Source organism: Felis catus, chromosome D1, assembly GCF_018350175.1.
Source record: "Felis catus isolate Fca126 chromosome D1, F.catus_Fca126_mat1.0, whole genome shotgun sequence".
Classification (NCBI taxonomy): domain Eukaryota; kingdom Metazoa; phylum Chordata; class Mammalia; order Carnivora; family Felidae; genus Felis; species Felis catus.
In genome coordinates, this window is record NC_058377.1 from 88,719,373 (window position 1) to 88,732,509 (window position 13,137).

A 13,137-nucleotide genomic window follows, 5' to 3' on the forward strand; every position below is an offset into this window, starting at 1 on the left:
GAGGCGCGGCCTCCTGGCTGAGGGGCGGGGCCAGCGAGGTTGGAGGCGGGACTAGGAGAACCTCTTGATTCCGAGACTCACGCGCACCACTGGAGCCAGGGGGTGTGGCCAACGTGACAAGAGGCGGGGCCTGGGAGGGTCTTGATGACTGGGCGATCAGGCGGTGCTGCGGGCAGCCCGCGACAAGGCCGGGAAGATGGCGGCCTCCTGGAGGCTGGGCTGTGACCCTCGGGTGCTACGCTACCTCTTGGGCTCCGGCGGCTGCCGAAGACTGGGGCTGGTGAGGGGCGCTTCCGGATGGTCTTTCGGTCGCGGAGCTAGTTGGAGATGGCTTCACAGCACGCAGTGGCTGCGGGGTGAGTGGTCGGGGCTCGCTCAGCTTCTCCGTGTAGCTGAGTAATGGGCCTGGGTCAGGGGCTTTTGGATTCAAGGCCCATCTGGGTGTGGAAGTGCCCGCGGCTCCCGGTTCCTAAGACCTTTTCTCGGGGAGAGGTCCGCTGCCTTGGCCTAGTGCATGCATGCCGCGAAGGGTTTTTCTTGGGAGTTGGGAGAACTTGACTCCATTCCTGGGCCCCTGGTTAGTGTGGCTTCTCTGTGACCTTGCCTTGGAATTTGGGTTATTTGTGACGCGCGGAGAGAGGTCCTAAACGGCTTTCTTTCAAGCTACTTCCCAGTCTCAGGTTCCCCTAAAGCTGTCAGGGTGTCGAAGCTTGCTGAGATTCAAAAGCCACTGGTAGCCATTCTTATTCATTCTCTTGGCCCCTCTCTATTGGGAGATCTTTTCTTCCAGGCCTCTCGGGTTGCCCCGCGCGACGACAAGCAAGAGACTTAATTTGTAAATACCTATGACATCACAGACATAGGTCGAGAAGAATGTTTTAAGCAAAACATGCGCTTGAAAGAGTGGGATATTAGGAGGGGAATCATACCAAGAAGTTATTAGAGAAAGTAGGCATTAAGTAATGACATTAACAGAATTAACATAATTCTTTTAGTATTTAACAGGAGGTAATACAGTATGCTGGGCATTATTTTTCTTTACATGAGGGTGGGGGGATATGGCTAACATTTTTTGAGTATGCTGTATTACCTGCCAATCATCTGGCACTTCACAGTCTGAATTTTGATATAAAAAATTAGGGATAGTAGGCATTGCTTACATATTCTGAGCTACCTGAGACTCAGAAAAAAAAAAAGTTACACAGAGTCACACGGTAAGATGAGTACACTGAGATTTTAAGCTTTGGTAATGGGAACAATTTATTTCAGTTTCTTCAGTTGAATATTTCATAAAATACCTCTTGGTGTAGTGGTTTTTTTAAACTGTGTATAGAATTCCCTGTTTTCCCTTTCTCCATTTTGTGAAATATTGAACTTTCCTGTAGCTCCCAGATATTCTGTCTGGGATGGAGCTCAAGTTTTGATATTTTATGGTGGTGTTTGCTGGGCTACACTTTAAGACTCACTACCTTAGAAAATCATGACATAGTAAAAGCTCAGTGTTGCAAATAATTTGGGAAGGTATCCTTTTGTTTTCTTTCAAATTTTTATTTAAATTCTAGTTAGTTAATATAAAGTGTAATACTGGTTTCAGGCATAGAATTTCGTGATTTATCACTTATATGTAATACCCAGTGCTCCTCATAACAAGTGCCCTCCTTGATGCCCATCACCCGTTTTGCTCATCCCCCACCCTCCTCCCTCCATCAACCCTCAGTTAAGAGTCTTTTATGATTTGCTTCCCTCTCTCCCTTTTTTTTCTTCCCATGCGTTCATCTGTTTTGATTCTTAAATTCCACATGAATGAAATCTTACGGTATTTGTCTTTCTCTGACTGACTTATTTCGCTTAACATAATACTCTCTCGCTCTATCCATGTTGTTGCAAATGGCAAGATTTCATTCTTTTTGAGGGCCGAGTAATATTTCAGTGTGTGTGTGTGTGTGTGTGTGTGCGCGCGCGCGCGTGCGTGCACACACACACACACACTTTATCCATTCGTCAGTTGATGGACATTTGGGCTCTTTCCATAATTTGGCTATTGCTGATAATGCTGTGATAAACATAAGGGTGCATATGCCCCTTCGGATCTGTATTTTTGTATCCTTTGGGTAAATACTTAGTAGTGCAATTGCTGGATTGTAGGGTAGTTCTATTTTTAACTTTGTGAGGAAACTCCATACTGTTTCTTAACCTTGTTTGGAAAACATTCTTTTTTTTTTTTTTTTTTAATGTTTATTTATTTATTTTTGAGAGAGAGAGATAAAGAGCAAGGTCAGGTCAAGAGAGAGGGAGACAGAATCCCAAGCAGGCTGTGTGCTGTCAGCACAGAGGCTGATGCGGGGCTTGAACTCACAAACTGTGAGATCATGACTTGAGCCGAAACCAAGAATTGGACGTTTAACCGACTGAGCCAACCAGGCGCCCCGGAAAACAGATTCTTTAGAGAATCTTTGAATGCTTTAGACTCTCTGTACAGAAAAAGGGACATAGGTGGTTACAGACAGAAAGGTGCATGCAGTTTCAGGGGTTTTCTTTAGAACCAGTTTAAGGACTTCTGCCTCTGGAAACTCACTTAGGCAGTCCTTATCTGATGCATCATGACATTTTATTTTTTTAAATTTTTTTTAACATTTATTTATTTTTGAGACAGAGAGAGAGAGAGAGACCGTGAACAGGGGAGGGTCAGAGAAAGAGGGAGTCACAGAATCTGAAACAGGCTCCAGGCTCTGAGCTGTCAGCACAGAGCCCGACGCGGGGCTCAAACCCACGGACCGCGAGATCATGACCCGAGCCGAAGTCGGACGCTTGACCGACCGAGCCACCCAGGCGCCCCAGATGCATCATGACATTTTACCTACTCCCCTGCACACCATGAACAACTTGGCTCACTCGGCCTGAACATCATCTGTACGAGGGAGATCACTATATCTCATGGAAGCTAAGTTTCCCAGCTCCTCCTTCCTTCGTGTATAAGGACTCTGGTGATTATATTGGGCCACCAGGATTCTTTCCCCATCTCAACATGAGCTGTTTAACAACCTTAATCCCTTCTTCAAGCTTAATGCTCCCTTGCCATGTCACATAATGTATTCGCAGGTTCTGGATGTTAGGATGTGGGACATCTTGGAGGAGTGGGGGGTGGGAGGCAGGGTTGTTATTCTGCCTACCTCAGTAGCTGACAGTGTTGTTGGGTAGCTTTAAGTTATTTGGAAATCTTGGGTTTTTTTATTTTCTAATATACGGAGCTAAAATTTGTCTCGTAACTTTCCACATACAGGTTTTTGTTTGTCGTGGTAAATACAGGTGGTGGTCCTTGAACTATTTATTTTACAAAGCATGAATTACATGGTGTTGGCTTGTTTTTCTCTGAGCTTGTTAGAAATTGTAATTTCATAAAACTAAACAGCTATTTGGTAACCTATAGACTATAGGAATTAAGTACACTTACTGATTAATTCTCTTTTCATACATCTAATCCAGGATCTTAAACTCTGTCCGTGGGAGTCACACTTGGAGTATTGGTTTCCTTAAATGGTGTTTGTTGGCAACATTTTTATGAGCAATGACATGTGTCCCATGCTTAGTGCCATCTATGAATTAGGAAATGGACCCTCATCAGCCACCATACCACATCTGCCAGCATCGTGATCTTGCACTTCCAGCCTCCAGAACTGTGAGAAATAAATGTTGTTTATAAGCCATCCGCCTCAGCTATTTTATGACAGCTGTCCAAATGGACTAACACACTGGGCAATGAGGTCACTAACTCGGAGCACATGTTCACAAGAAAGGTACACGATTGAACAAAATTGGGTCTCTTCCAGCAAGAAAGGAGTCGGGGAAGTGGGTTTGAGAAGAACAAGTAGCACTGAGAGCTTACTATGTACCATGCACCCTTCTCAGCACTTTACATGACTTAATTCACTTAATACTCTCAGTGGCTGATGCTGTGCTCTGGTGATAGAACTCCAATTTCAACCCGGCTCTGCCTGACACCAGAACCTGTTTCCTTAACCACAGTCTACCTCAGTGTCAGGTGGTGGCCTGGCCGTAGCCATCAACAGAACGATGTCAGCATGCTGAAGCTGTGTTCACCATGTTTATATTCTGTGTGAACACCTCCACTTTTTTTTTTTTTTTTAAGTGAAGTGAGAGCTATTTTAGTAATATCTACATTGTGAAATAGTATTTCGGTGATAGTCATGATATCATTTTTTTAGAACAGTTTAACAGTTACAATTCTAGACTGACTGTATAAAGGGTGGCAGAACCCTTTAAGAGTTAGAGTATATGTTAATGTCTTCCTATCTGCAAGTTTCTAATTGATATACAGTTGCCCCGGAACAACATGGAGTTTAGAAGCATTGACCCCTCCCACCAACGCAGTGGACAATCCATGTATAATTTTGATTGCCCCACAACCTAAGTACTAATAGCCTGCTGTTGACCAGAAGCCTTACCAATAACATAAACAGTCAATGAACGCATATTTTGTGTGTTATACGTATCATCAACTGTATTCTTATATACATAACTTTTTCTTAAATGTTTTGGTACTTCTAGGCTATGTGGTTTGTGAGTTCTTTCAAATTGTTGCAGATCTCCAAACATTTTCCCAATATATTTATTTTTTAAAAATCTGCATGTGAGTGGACCTGTAAATTTCAAACTCATGTTGTTCAAGGGTCAACTGTCCTCTTGAGTGTGCCTAATTGTTAATGTCTTGACCTTCATTTGCCTTTTACAGCCAATGTGTAAATCCCCAAACTTACGCATGTGTCCATTTTTTTGCTAGACTCTTAAGTAATGATTTCTTTTTGTCCTGTTCCAAGATTGCAAAATACATGGATTTAGGTAGAATTTTAGTTTTATAATTTAATAGCAAGAAGACCAGTATTGCAAGCTGAAACCTCTTCTGTCGTGTTCAGTTTCTCCCACTCAGAGGAAGTATTTCCATAGCCATCGAGTACCTACAATTCTGGCCAGCTTCCTTACAGATGCACCATTGGATACTAAGTATATGAAAGAATTAGCAGATTCTGTAAACAAAATGGAGGGAATGGTGATTTTATTTTATTTTATTTTATTTTATTTTATTTTATTTTATTTTATTTTATTTTATTTTATTTTATTTTATTTTATTTTATTTTATTTATTTTTGTACTCGGTAAGCAGTACATTTACTATAGCTAGTGATCTTTTCAATACTTTGCTGCAATCAACGGCTTTCTTGTATTACATGAAAAATTTTAGGGAAGAATTAAGGTTGGCACATTTCAGGAGAACTTCCTTGGGATTGTACTAGTGCTGGGTTTTAGGGGAGACACAAGTCTGTTTGAAAACTGATAAAAGTTATACCACTTCTTCAGAAAAATGTGTACGTGCAAAATTTTCTATGTAGTTTCAGGAAACTTGTGGATCTCCCTGTAATTTATCTATAAACACCAGTTAGTCTCCAGCCTATTTCCATAAAATGTCTGTCATTTCCTACAGAAAATAGTGCTATTTTGCAAGGATATTTACCATATCTGAGAACAAGAAGTGAATGTTTTTGTATAGGGGTTCCCATTATAAGTAAATGGCTAGCGAATACATTTATATAAAGCCAGTTATTTGGAAATCTTGGTTCAAACTATTTCTTCAAATAGAGTGACCTCTTCTGTGGGTTGAAATTTTTCTAATTACTTAAATGCTATTCTCCTAAATCTTCTGTAGGGTCCTGCAGGGAATAGATGGCACCGTAAAAATGGGTAATTTGAGGAGAGTTTACTAGGTGACTACTTTTTGTGAATTCCGGGCGTAGAGGTGGTGCTGTGCTGCGGGGCTATTTAGAGTGGCATCGTGAAGAGGCATGGGAAGGGGGCAGTTGCTAGAGCTGGAAAGGAGGGAGCCTGCGGGGAGGAACCTGTGATGCAGGTGTGTCCTTCAGTTGAAGGATCTAACCAGCTCAGGTGGCTACACGGGGAGGAAGCTGGGGAAGTAAATACCTTGACCACCCCCCGTCTCCGCTCTCCCTTCATCTCCTGCTTCTACTGCCCTGTGGCTGAACCCCGGTGGGTTCAAGGCACAAGGAAGCGTGTTGTTGAGGCACACACAGTGGTCTGGGGAAAGTCGAGGGGTAGATTTAGAAGGGCAGATGGGAGATCTCTCCCATCCCCTCCTGCCTCACACCCTTCAGTCATCTCACTTTGTACTTTAGGTGAGCACTGAAATACCAAGTACTGTATTGTTTATAAATATGATGGCTCTCATGCTAAGAGAGGGGAAAAGAGCAAGTATAAGTTCTCTGGATTGTGTCCTGAGGCCAGTGCCTTGCACAAGAGTAAGCACAGGGTCTGTGTAACTGACCTGGTGTTTAATGGGATTTTTCTGTATACGTTTGAACAACTGGATAGGAATAGAATCTATATAGTTTATAAGGCTCTTTGGGCACTTTATACAGGTAGAAAGATTTTGTTTTTGAAGCTGTGGCATCTAATTTTGATTTTTGTTATTTCACTTGTATCACAATTAGAGTCATCCCTGACTCCTTTCATATGGCACATCTAGTCTATCAGAAATTTCTCTTGGCTCTACCTTTGAGATGTAATCTGACCACTCCTTACCAACTAGCATGGTCTAAGCTACCATGATCTCTGCTCTAGATTATTGCGAGTGTCCCAGTAGGTATCCCACCATTACCCTTGGCCCAGTACAGACTGTTCTCCATGCAGCTTTCACAGTGCTTTTAAATTATAAATTAGATCATGCCAGTTCTCTGCTGCAAACCCTCCAAGGCTTCTTATTAAACTCAGTCTGAGATCTGAAGTTCTGACTGTGGTTTACAAGCCCCCTATAGTAGGAACCCTCTGCTCCCTGACTTCAGCGGACCGCATACCTCCTCACTTTCTCACTCCACTCCCGTGCGCTGGCTTTCTCTGTGTGTTTGGAACATAGCAACAAGCATACTCTCTGCTCATTCTTTGTGCTTGCTGTTTCCTCTGTTTAGAAGGCTCTTCCATCAGATACTTGCATGGCTTCTTCCATTCAGCTCTGCTCATTTTATCAAAGGAGGCCTCTGATCAACTGATAAAATAGTTCTTCCACTGTCACTGTATTCCCTTACCTGCCTTTCTTTTCTTATTTCTTATCACCACCAGATACGTCATGTTTATTTTCTGTCTCCCCTCTTTAGAATGAAAACTCCATGAAAGCAGGAATTTTTGTCTGTTTTCACTTTTGATATCTCCAGCCCCTAGAAGAACACCTAATACTTGGTAGGCTCTGAATAAATATTTGTTGAATAAACAAGTGAATGAACAAACAGGTGTCCTTGTCTTTCTCCTTTCTTCACTCCTCTGCCATGAAATGATCTTCCAGAAATGCCTCCCATTTCTCTCTACCACTGTTAGAATGAAGGCCAGACATTTGAAGATCTAATGGAAGGTCCTAGGTGCCTTTTCAGTCTCTCAGGCCAAGCAGTCTCAGTGAGTAAAGGAGAACAGGTAACACATTCATGGGTAGCTTTTTTGGTACTTGAAGCCCCTCTATTTTAATTTTTCTGCAAGGTTTATAGTTGCGACCCTGTCAAAGCAACTGTGCAGTGTTATTTTTTTCTGTAAATTACAGATTTGTGAAGGTCAGCTGTTTATGTGGAACTGCAAACAAGTTCAGTTTTTAGTTGTGGTATTTCTCTTGCTCAAAAATTCTTTCATAGTTTTCCATTGCAGTTTAAATAACGTCAAACCCATTAACGAGGTATTCAAGTTAAGCTATAATCGTGCTGTAACATACGTTTTTAACTTACATGCCCGCTTTTTATGTTCATTCTATTCCACTCTCCAGGCACTCTGAACTGTAATTCCCACCTCCTTCTATGGATGTGATGCTCTCCTCACCTGGAATGTCTGCTCATTTTCTCACTTTTTTTTTTTTTTACCTAGCACAGAGTTTTTAAATTAAAAAAAAAATATTGTAGTAAAATATACATAAAATTCACCATTTTAATTATTTTTATGTGTTCAGTTCCATGGCATTAAATACGTCCACATCGTTGTGCAACCATCGCCACGGTCTTTATCTCTAGAACTTTTTTCATCTTCCCAAACTGAAACCCTGTGTCCCCTAAACAAAATCTCCCCTTTCCTTTCTCTCCCCAGGCCCAGGTGACCACCTTCTTTCTATCACTATGAATGTGCCTGTTCAGAGTATCTCATGCAACTGGAATCCTACATCATTCGTCTTTTTGTATTTAGCTAATAGCATAGTGGCTTCAGGTTTCATCTGTCCTGTTGCCTGTATTCCAATTTCATTCTTAAGGTTGATCATATTTCATTGTAGTTCTATAGCACATTTTGTTTATCCGTTCATCTGTCGATGTACATTTGGGTTGTCTTCACCTTTTGGCTGCTGTGAATATTGCTCCTGTGAATATGGGTGTACAATATCTGTTCCAGCCCCTGCTCTCAGTTCTTTTGGGTGTATACCCAAACATAGGAGGCCTGGAGAAAATGGTAATACTTCTGTTTAATTTTTTGAGGAATCCTATGGGTTTCCATAACAGCTGCGCTATTTTACTTTCTCCCCCAGTGCACAAGGATTCTAATTTCTCTACATCTTGCTAACACTTGTTTTCTGGGGGTTTTATTTGTTAGGATGGGGTTTTTGTTTGTTTGTTTGTTTGTTTGCTTGGTTTTGTTTTTGATTTTTTTGAATAGCCATAGCAGATTTTTTTTTTTCCTTTCTTGATCAGCCCAAGTCTCAGCTTTCATTGCTCTTTAGTACTCTTACAGCATTTTTATCTACTACCCTCTAGTACTTGTGTATATATCTTGACTTCCCATTTAAACTGTAATCCTTTGGAGGTCAAGATTCTGGTCTTATATTGGTCTAGGACTAGCATAATGGGAGCTCAGGAGGCATTTACTGAGAGCCTGATTTGCTCCTTAGCTTTGGTAGTGAATGTTACGACAGCACCACTGAAGATCAAACATTTGCTGATGATTTTTTAAAAATGGTCATTTATTTATTTTGAGAGAGAGAGAGAGCACAAGCCAGGGAGAGGGGCAGAGAAAAGGAGAGAGACAATCCCAAGCAAGCTCTGCACTGTCAGCACAGAACTGGACACGGGGGTCAAACCCACAAACCATGAGATCATGACCTGAGCAGAGATCAAGAGCTTAACCGACTGAGCCACCCAGGTGCCCCCACATTTACTATTGATTTTAATGAGAATTTGGTTTTCAAACGTACACTACAGTTAAAATAGAGATCAAGAGCTAGTGTATTGTAGCTGTGAGAATGAGGCCAGGTTAGGTGAAGGAGAGAGTAGAAAGGAAACCTTCGTGTTTAGGGTTGAGATGTGAAAGGAACAGTGAATCTATTTTTCCATCACTTAAGGAAGGAATTGTAATGCACGATATGGTAATACATATAGCCAACTCCAAATGTGTGCAAGTTCACCCTCTTAACCGTTTCTGTGCACCTGTCAGTAATAATTAGCTAACGTTTTTGAGACTGACTGGCTGTTTGCCAGCCCCACCCCCACCCATGAAGACTTTGCACGTGTTAACCTTATTTAGTCCTTACAAACTGTTCTACAGAAGAGGCAACTGAGGCACAGAAGGAGTAGGTGACTTGTAAGTGGTGGGTCTATACTAAACCTAGGCGGTTTGGTTCCAGCGCCTGTGCTCTAAATCACTATGGTATGCTGCTGCCGCTAAACATGTTTATTAAATAATAAAATATTTACTTTAACACAGTAATACATGCATATAGTTTAAACAGTCAAATAGTACTGAAAGGTTATAACAATGCAGCAGATCTCCCCATCTCTCCCTGCTTTCCCAGTCTTCTTTCTTATAAGCAATAGGTTTTGTCTCTTAACTTTGTTCCAGCGTTTGTTCGTCTCCCTATTTCTGTTTTACATATTCTCTGTGGATGAGTGCTGGTCAGTGCCATCCCCTAGGTTTTCCCTCTCTTGTTCCTCCAGTGTAGTTACTTTGCAATTCTTGGTTAAATCCGCATTCAGTGTTTACACTGAATACATCTTGAGATTGTCCTGTATTGTCCCAAATTATCATTGTTACCTTTCTTACTGTTGGCTTTTCCTGTATTGTTGCCTTAAAATTTTTTCTTTAGTTTTCTCTGATAACTATTGCTGATTCATCCCGCAGTATCTAATAGCTTCTCAGCACAGCTTGCTGTATTGTCAGTCACATCAGATAATCTGCTAATTTCTTTATACACTTCCTGTCTACCCCCACATGTGTAAGTTGATCCTTCATTCTAAAGGTCTTCTCTTTTGCCTTCTCCAGAGAAACAGTCTCCAGTGTCCCAGTCTTCTGTTGAATGAGGATGGGTTGTTACCCAGCACTGGACTGCAGGAGGGGATCCAGTTAGCATTCAGATAGCATTCCCAGTTCCAAAGGTCCTCGTACAGCTGGTTCCTGGGTGTTTGGGCAATTCTGTTGCGTGAACGGGTGATTATCTCAGCTTTCCCCACTGCTGGCTTAGGATTCAGCTTACTGGAATCTCTTTGGACAATAATTACTCATCTCTTTACTTTTCTGCCTCCAAATTTGTGTGCTGTTACTCCTCCTTTTTGCCCTGTCCTTGTGGGGTTTATCTAAAGATAACCAAACAAAAGTACTTTTTTTGTTTGTTTGTTTGTTTTGTTTTCTCAGTGTTAGATAAGTTTTGGGCACAGAGTGAAATTGGGTAAACTTACTAGAGAAAACTATTAAAATGTAGATTATAAGAAACAAAAGAAGTAAAAAGCACGTATATACCATCACCAGCCAGAGAACCACTGGTGCCATTTTGGAGCACATCCTTCAGTCCGTGTGTGTACAAGCGAAGCAGGTGGGAAATGGATGATGCCGCATATACTGTTGGTGGGCCATCTTTTACCACGGCAGGACCTGTAAATGCCATTTTCACAAATTATTACGCATACATTTTCTGTTGTCCATTGACATTTTCAATTTATTCTTACACTGGTACTACACCTAAATCACTGTTTGAGTAAAGAAGACTTCTACGACAAGTACTCATTTTTAAGAAAATTTGCTTTAGTTACTTCATTCTGTGTTATCTCATCCAGCCTGCAGGTGGCACAATTGTTTTATTTTTAACAGAAATTCTAAAGGTTAATTATATGTAATGAGCTCTTGCATTGGAAAGAGAGGCGCTTAAATGAGCAACATCTCTTCCTATTAGAGAAGAAGCAAATTAGTGTTAAGAACAGGGAGGCGCACTAAGAAAGTATTGAATTATTTATTTCTTCATTTGGTCTATCTTCACGATTTTTTGTGTATTTGCATAATAGTCCCTTAAATGGACCAGAGCCTGATGCTCAAGCAATATTCATATGTAAACTGCTGAATTTCCTTAATTTCTTTCATCAGAGTGATAGGGCTTAGATCTGCTTCATATTAACCACAGAGCAATCTGTTCTGCTTTTATATTTTAAGAGTTTGCATATATTATTATTATTTTTTTAATCTGGAGATCTTTTAGAGTTGATGTATATATCATCAATTTAAAGCTTTGATATAATTACTGAAGTATGAATGTTTTGTTCTTAGGATAAAAGAAGTTCTTTAGGGAACCAGAAGTAGAAGTAGATTAGTGTACCTTATTTGAAGTTGAAGACAATTATTCTGCAGAAAGATTGAAAGACCAGATTTGAAGAAATATAGGAATTAGAGAAACTGCTGTAAAATTCAGTGATTGATAGATTGCTGTGTGCCTGATAACGACATGGAAGGCAGCAATATACTAAACAAAAAAGGTTGATTGTGTCATTCTATTAAAGAAAACAAAAGATTAGAATAGTTCTAGTGAGGGGTGCCCGCCCGGGTGGCTCAGTCGGTTAAGCGTCTGACTTCAGCTCAGGTCATGATCTCGTGGTTCGCGGGTTCGAGCCCCGCGTTGGGCTCTGTGCTGACGGCTCAGAGCCTAGAGCCTGCTTTAGATTCTGTCTCCCCCTCTCTCGGCCCCTCCCATGTTCACTCTCTGTCTCTCAATAATAAATAAACATTAAAAAAAAATAGTTCTAGTGATTTTTGAGGCTCCACTTTTTAAAACCATTATGTTTTAAATATAAACTGGAAATGTACATTGCCACGGTCCTCTTTTTTTAATTACAGAAGGACTTCACAAGCCATTAGCTATAATTTGTTAGTTTGATACAAAGAAATAAAATGCTAACACTAAAATGACTACCAGAGAGTTAAACTCTAACTAAAATTTGTGTGTATTTTTGAGTATTAATTGAAATAACTGGTAGGACCAGTGGAGAATAAAACACGTTTCCTTTATTCTTATTCATAGTTGTGCCCAGTTATTAGGAAATGTAATTGGTTCTCATTTCGAGGCCTCCTCAGTTCGACAGGAAAAAGGTAGAACAGACTGCTTACTGGAATGGAAAGAGAAACTATATTTAATTTCTAATGAAAGTAAAAATATTAGGTTTAGGCCAAAATTCCAAGAAGTCTAGAAAAGCCCATACTATCTGAATAGAATTGATGACAGCCATAAAGGGCAGGTATTAATTATGTGCAGCCTGTCAGTCAAAGATGATATGATTGCATACTTGCTTCATCACTGGAAAAAATACATATGGAAAAGGTATGTATAATGTTCCAGTCGAAAGAGGATACACTAGAATGAAATACGTACCATTATTAGTAAATTAATGTTTATGTTTTGACGTAATTTTCTGGCATGAGAATCTGAGGGTAGATTGGCTAGATTAATCAGAAAATACATTGCACATTTTACTTTCTTTAGTAAGCTGGTGTAATCCATCAAGAGATAGTACCAAATATGAGACATGTCCAAAATGTCTTTCTTTGTCTTTTATCACCTTCACTTCAGAGCAAAGGTAGTGATCTATTATAGAATTGTTATATTTTATTGTCATTATTCAGAGAAGCAATTTCAATTCATCCTTGAAGGGTGGCTGTATGAGGAATGATTATGTTCTTTTTATTTTTAAAATATGAAAATGTTTGAGTTCTTGATGTGGTAATTTGGAAAATAATACTTAATAAATACAAAAGTTTCGTAATATAGTCCTTAACGTCAGGAATAATGGAAATGTGAAGGTCTCGTAGGTGAGAGATTATGATAGGAGTTAGAATCATAAAA

The 13,137-nt window shown here is 40.3% G+C and overlaps 1 protein-coding gene and 1 long non-coding RNA gene across 3 annotated transcripts in view; both read left to right on the forward strand.

The window, feature by feature from the left end:
• Positions 1–47: 47 nt before the first annotated feature.
• Positions 48–13,137, forward strand: part of PDHX (pyruvate dehydrogenase complex component X) — a 71,167-nt gene continuing 58,077 nt past the window's right edge. The window contains exon 1 of one of the 2 annotated variants that reach the window (XM_006937192.5): positions 48–356. In XM_006937192.5, coding sequence (XP_006937254.4) covers positions 197–356 — 160 coding nt within the window. In that variant the 5' untranslated portion in view covers positions 48–196. The remainder of the gene's footprint in view (positions 357–13,137) is intronic. The other variant, XM_003993164.6, reaches the window with a different exon arrangement.
• On the forward strand, positions 832–3,704 carry LOC123380568. Its single transcript, XR_006586512.1, has 2 exons — positions 832–1,214; positions 3,484–3,704. It is a non-coding gene; the product is annotated as an uncharacterized LOC123380568 (long non-coding RNA).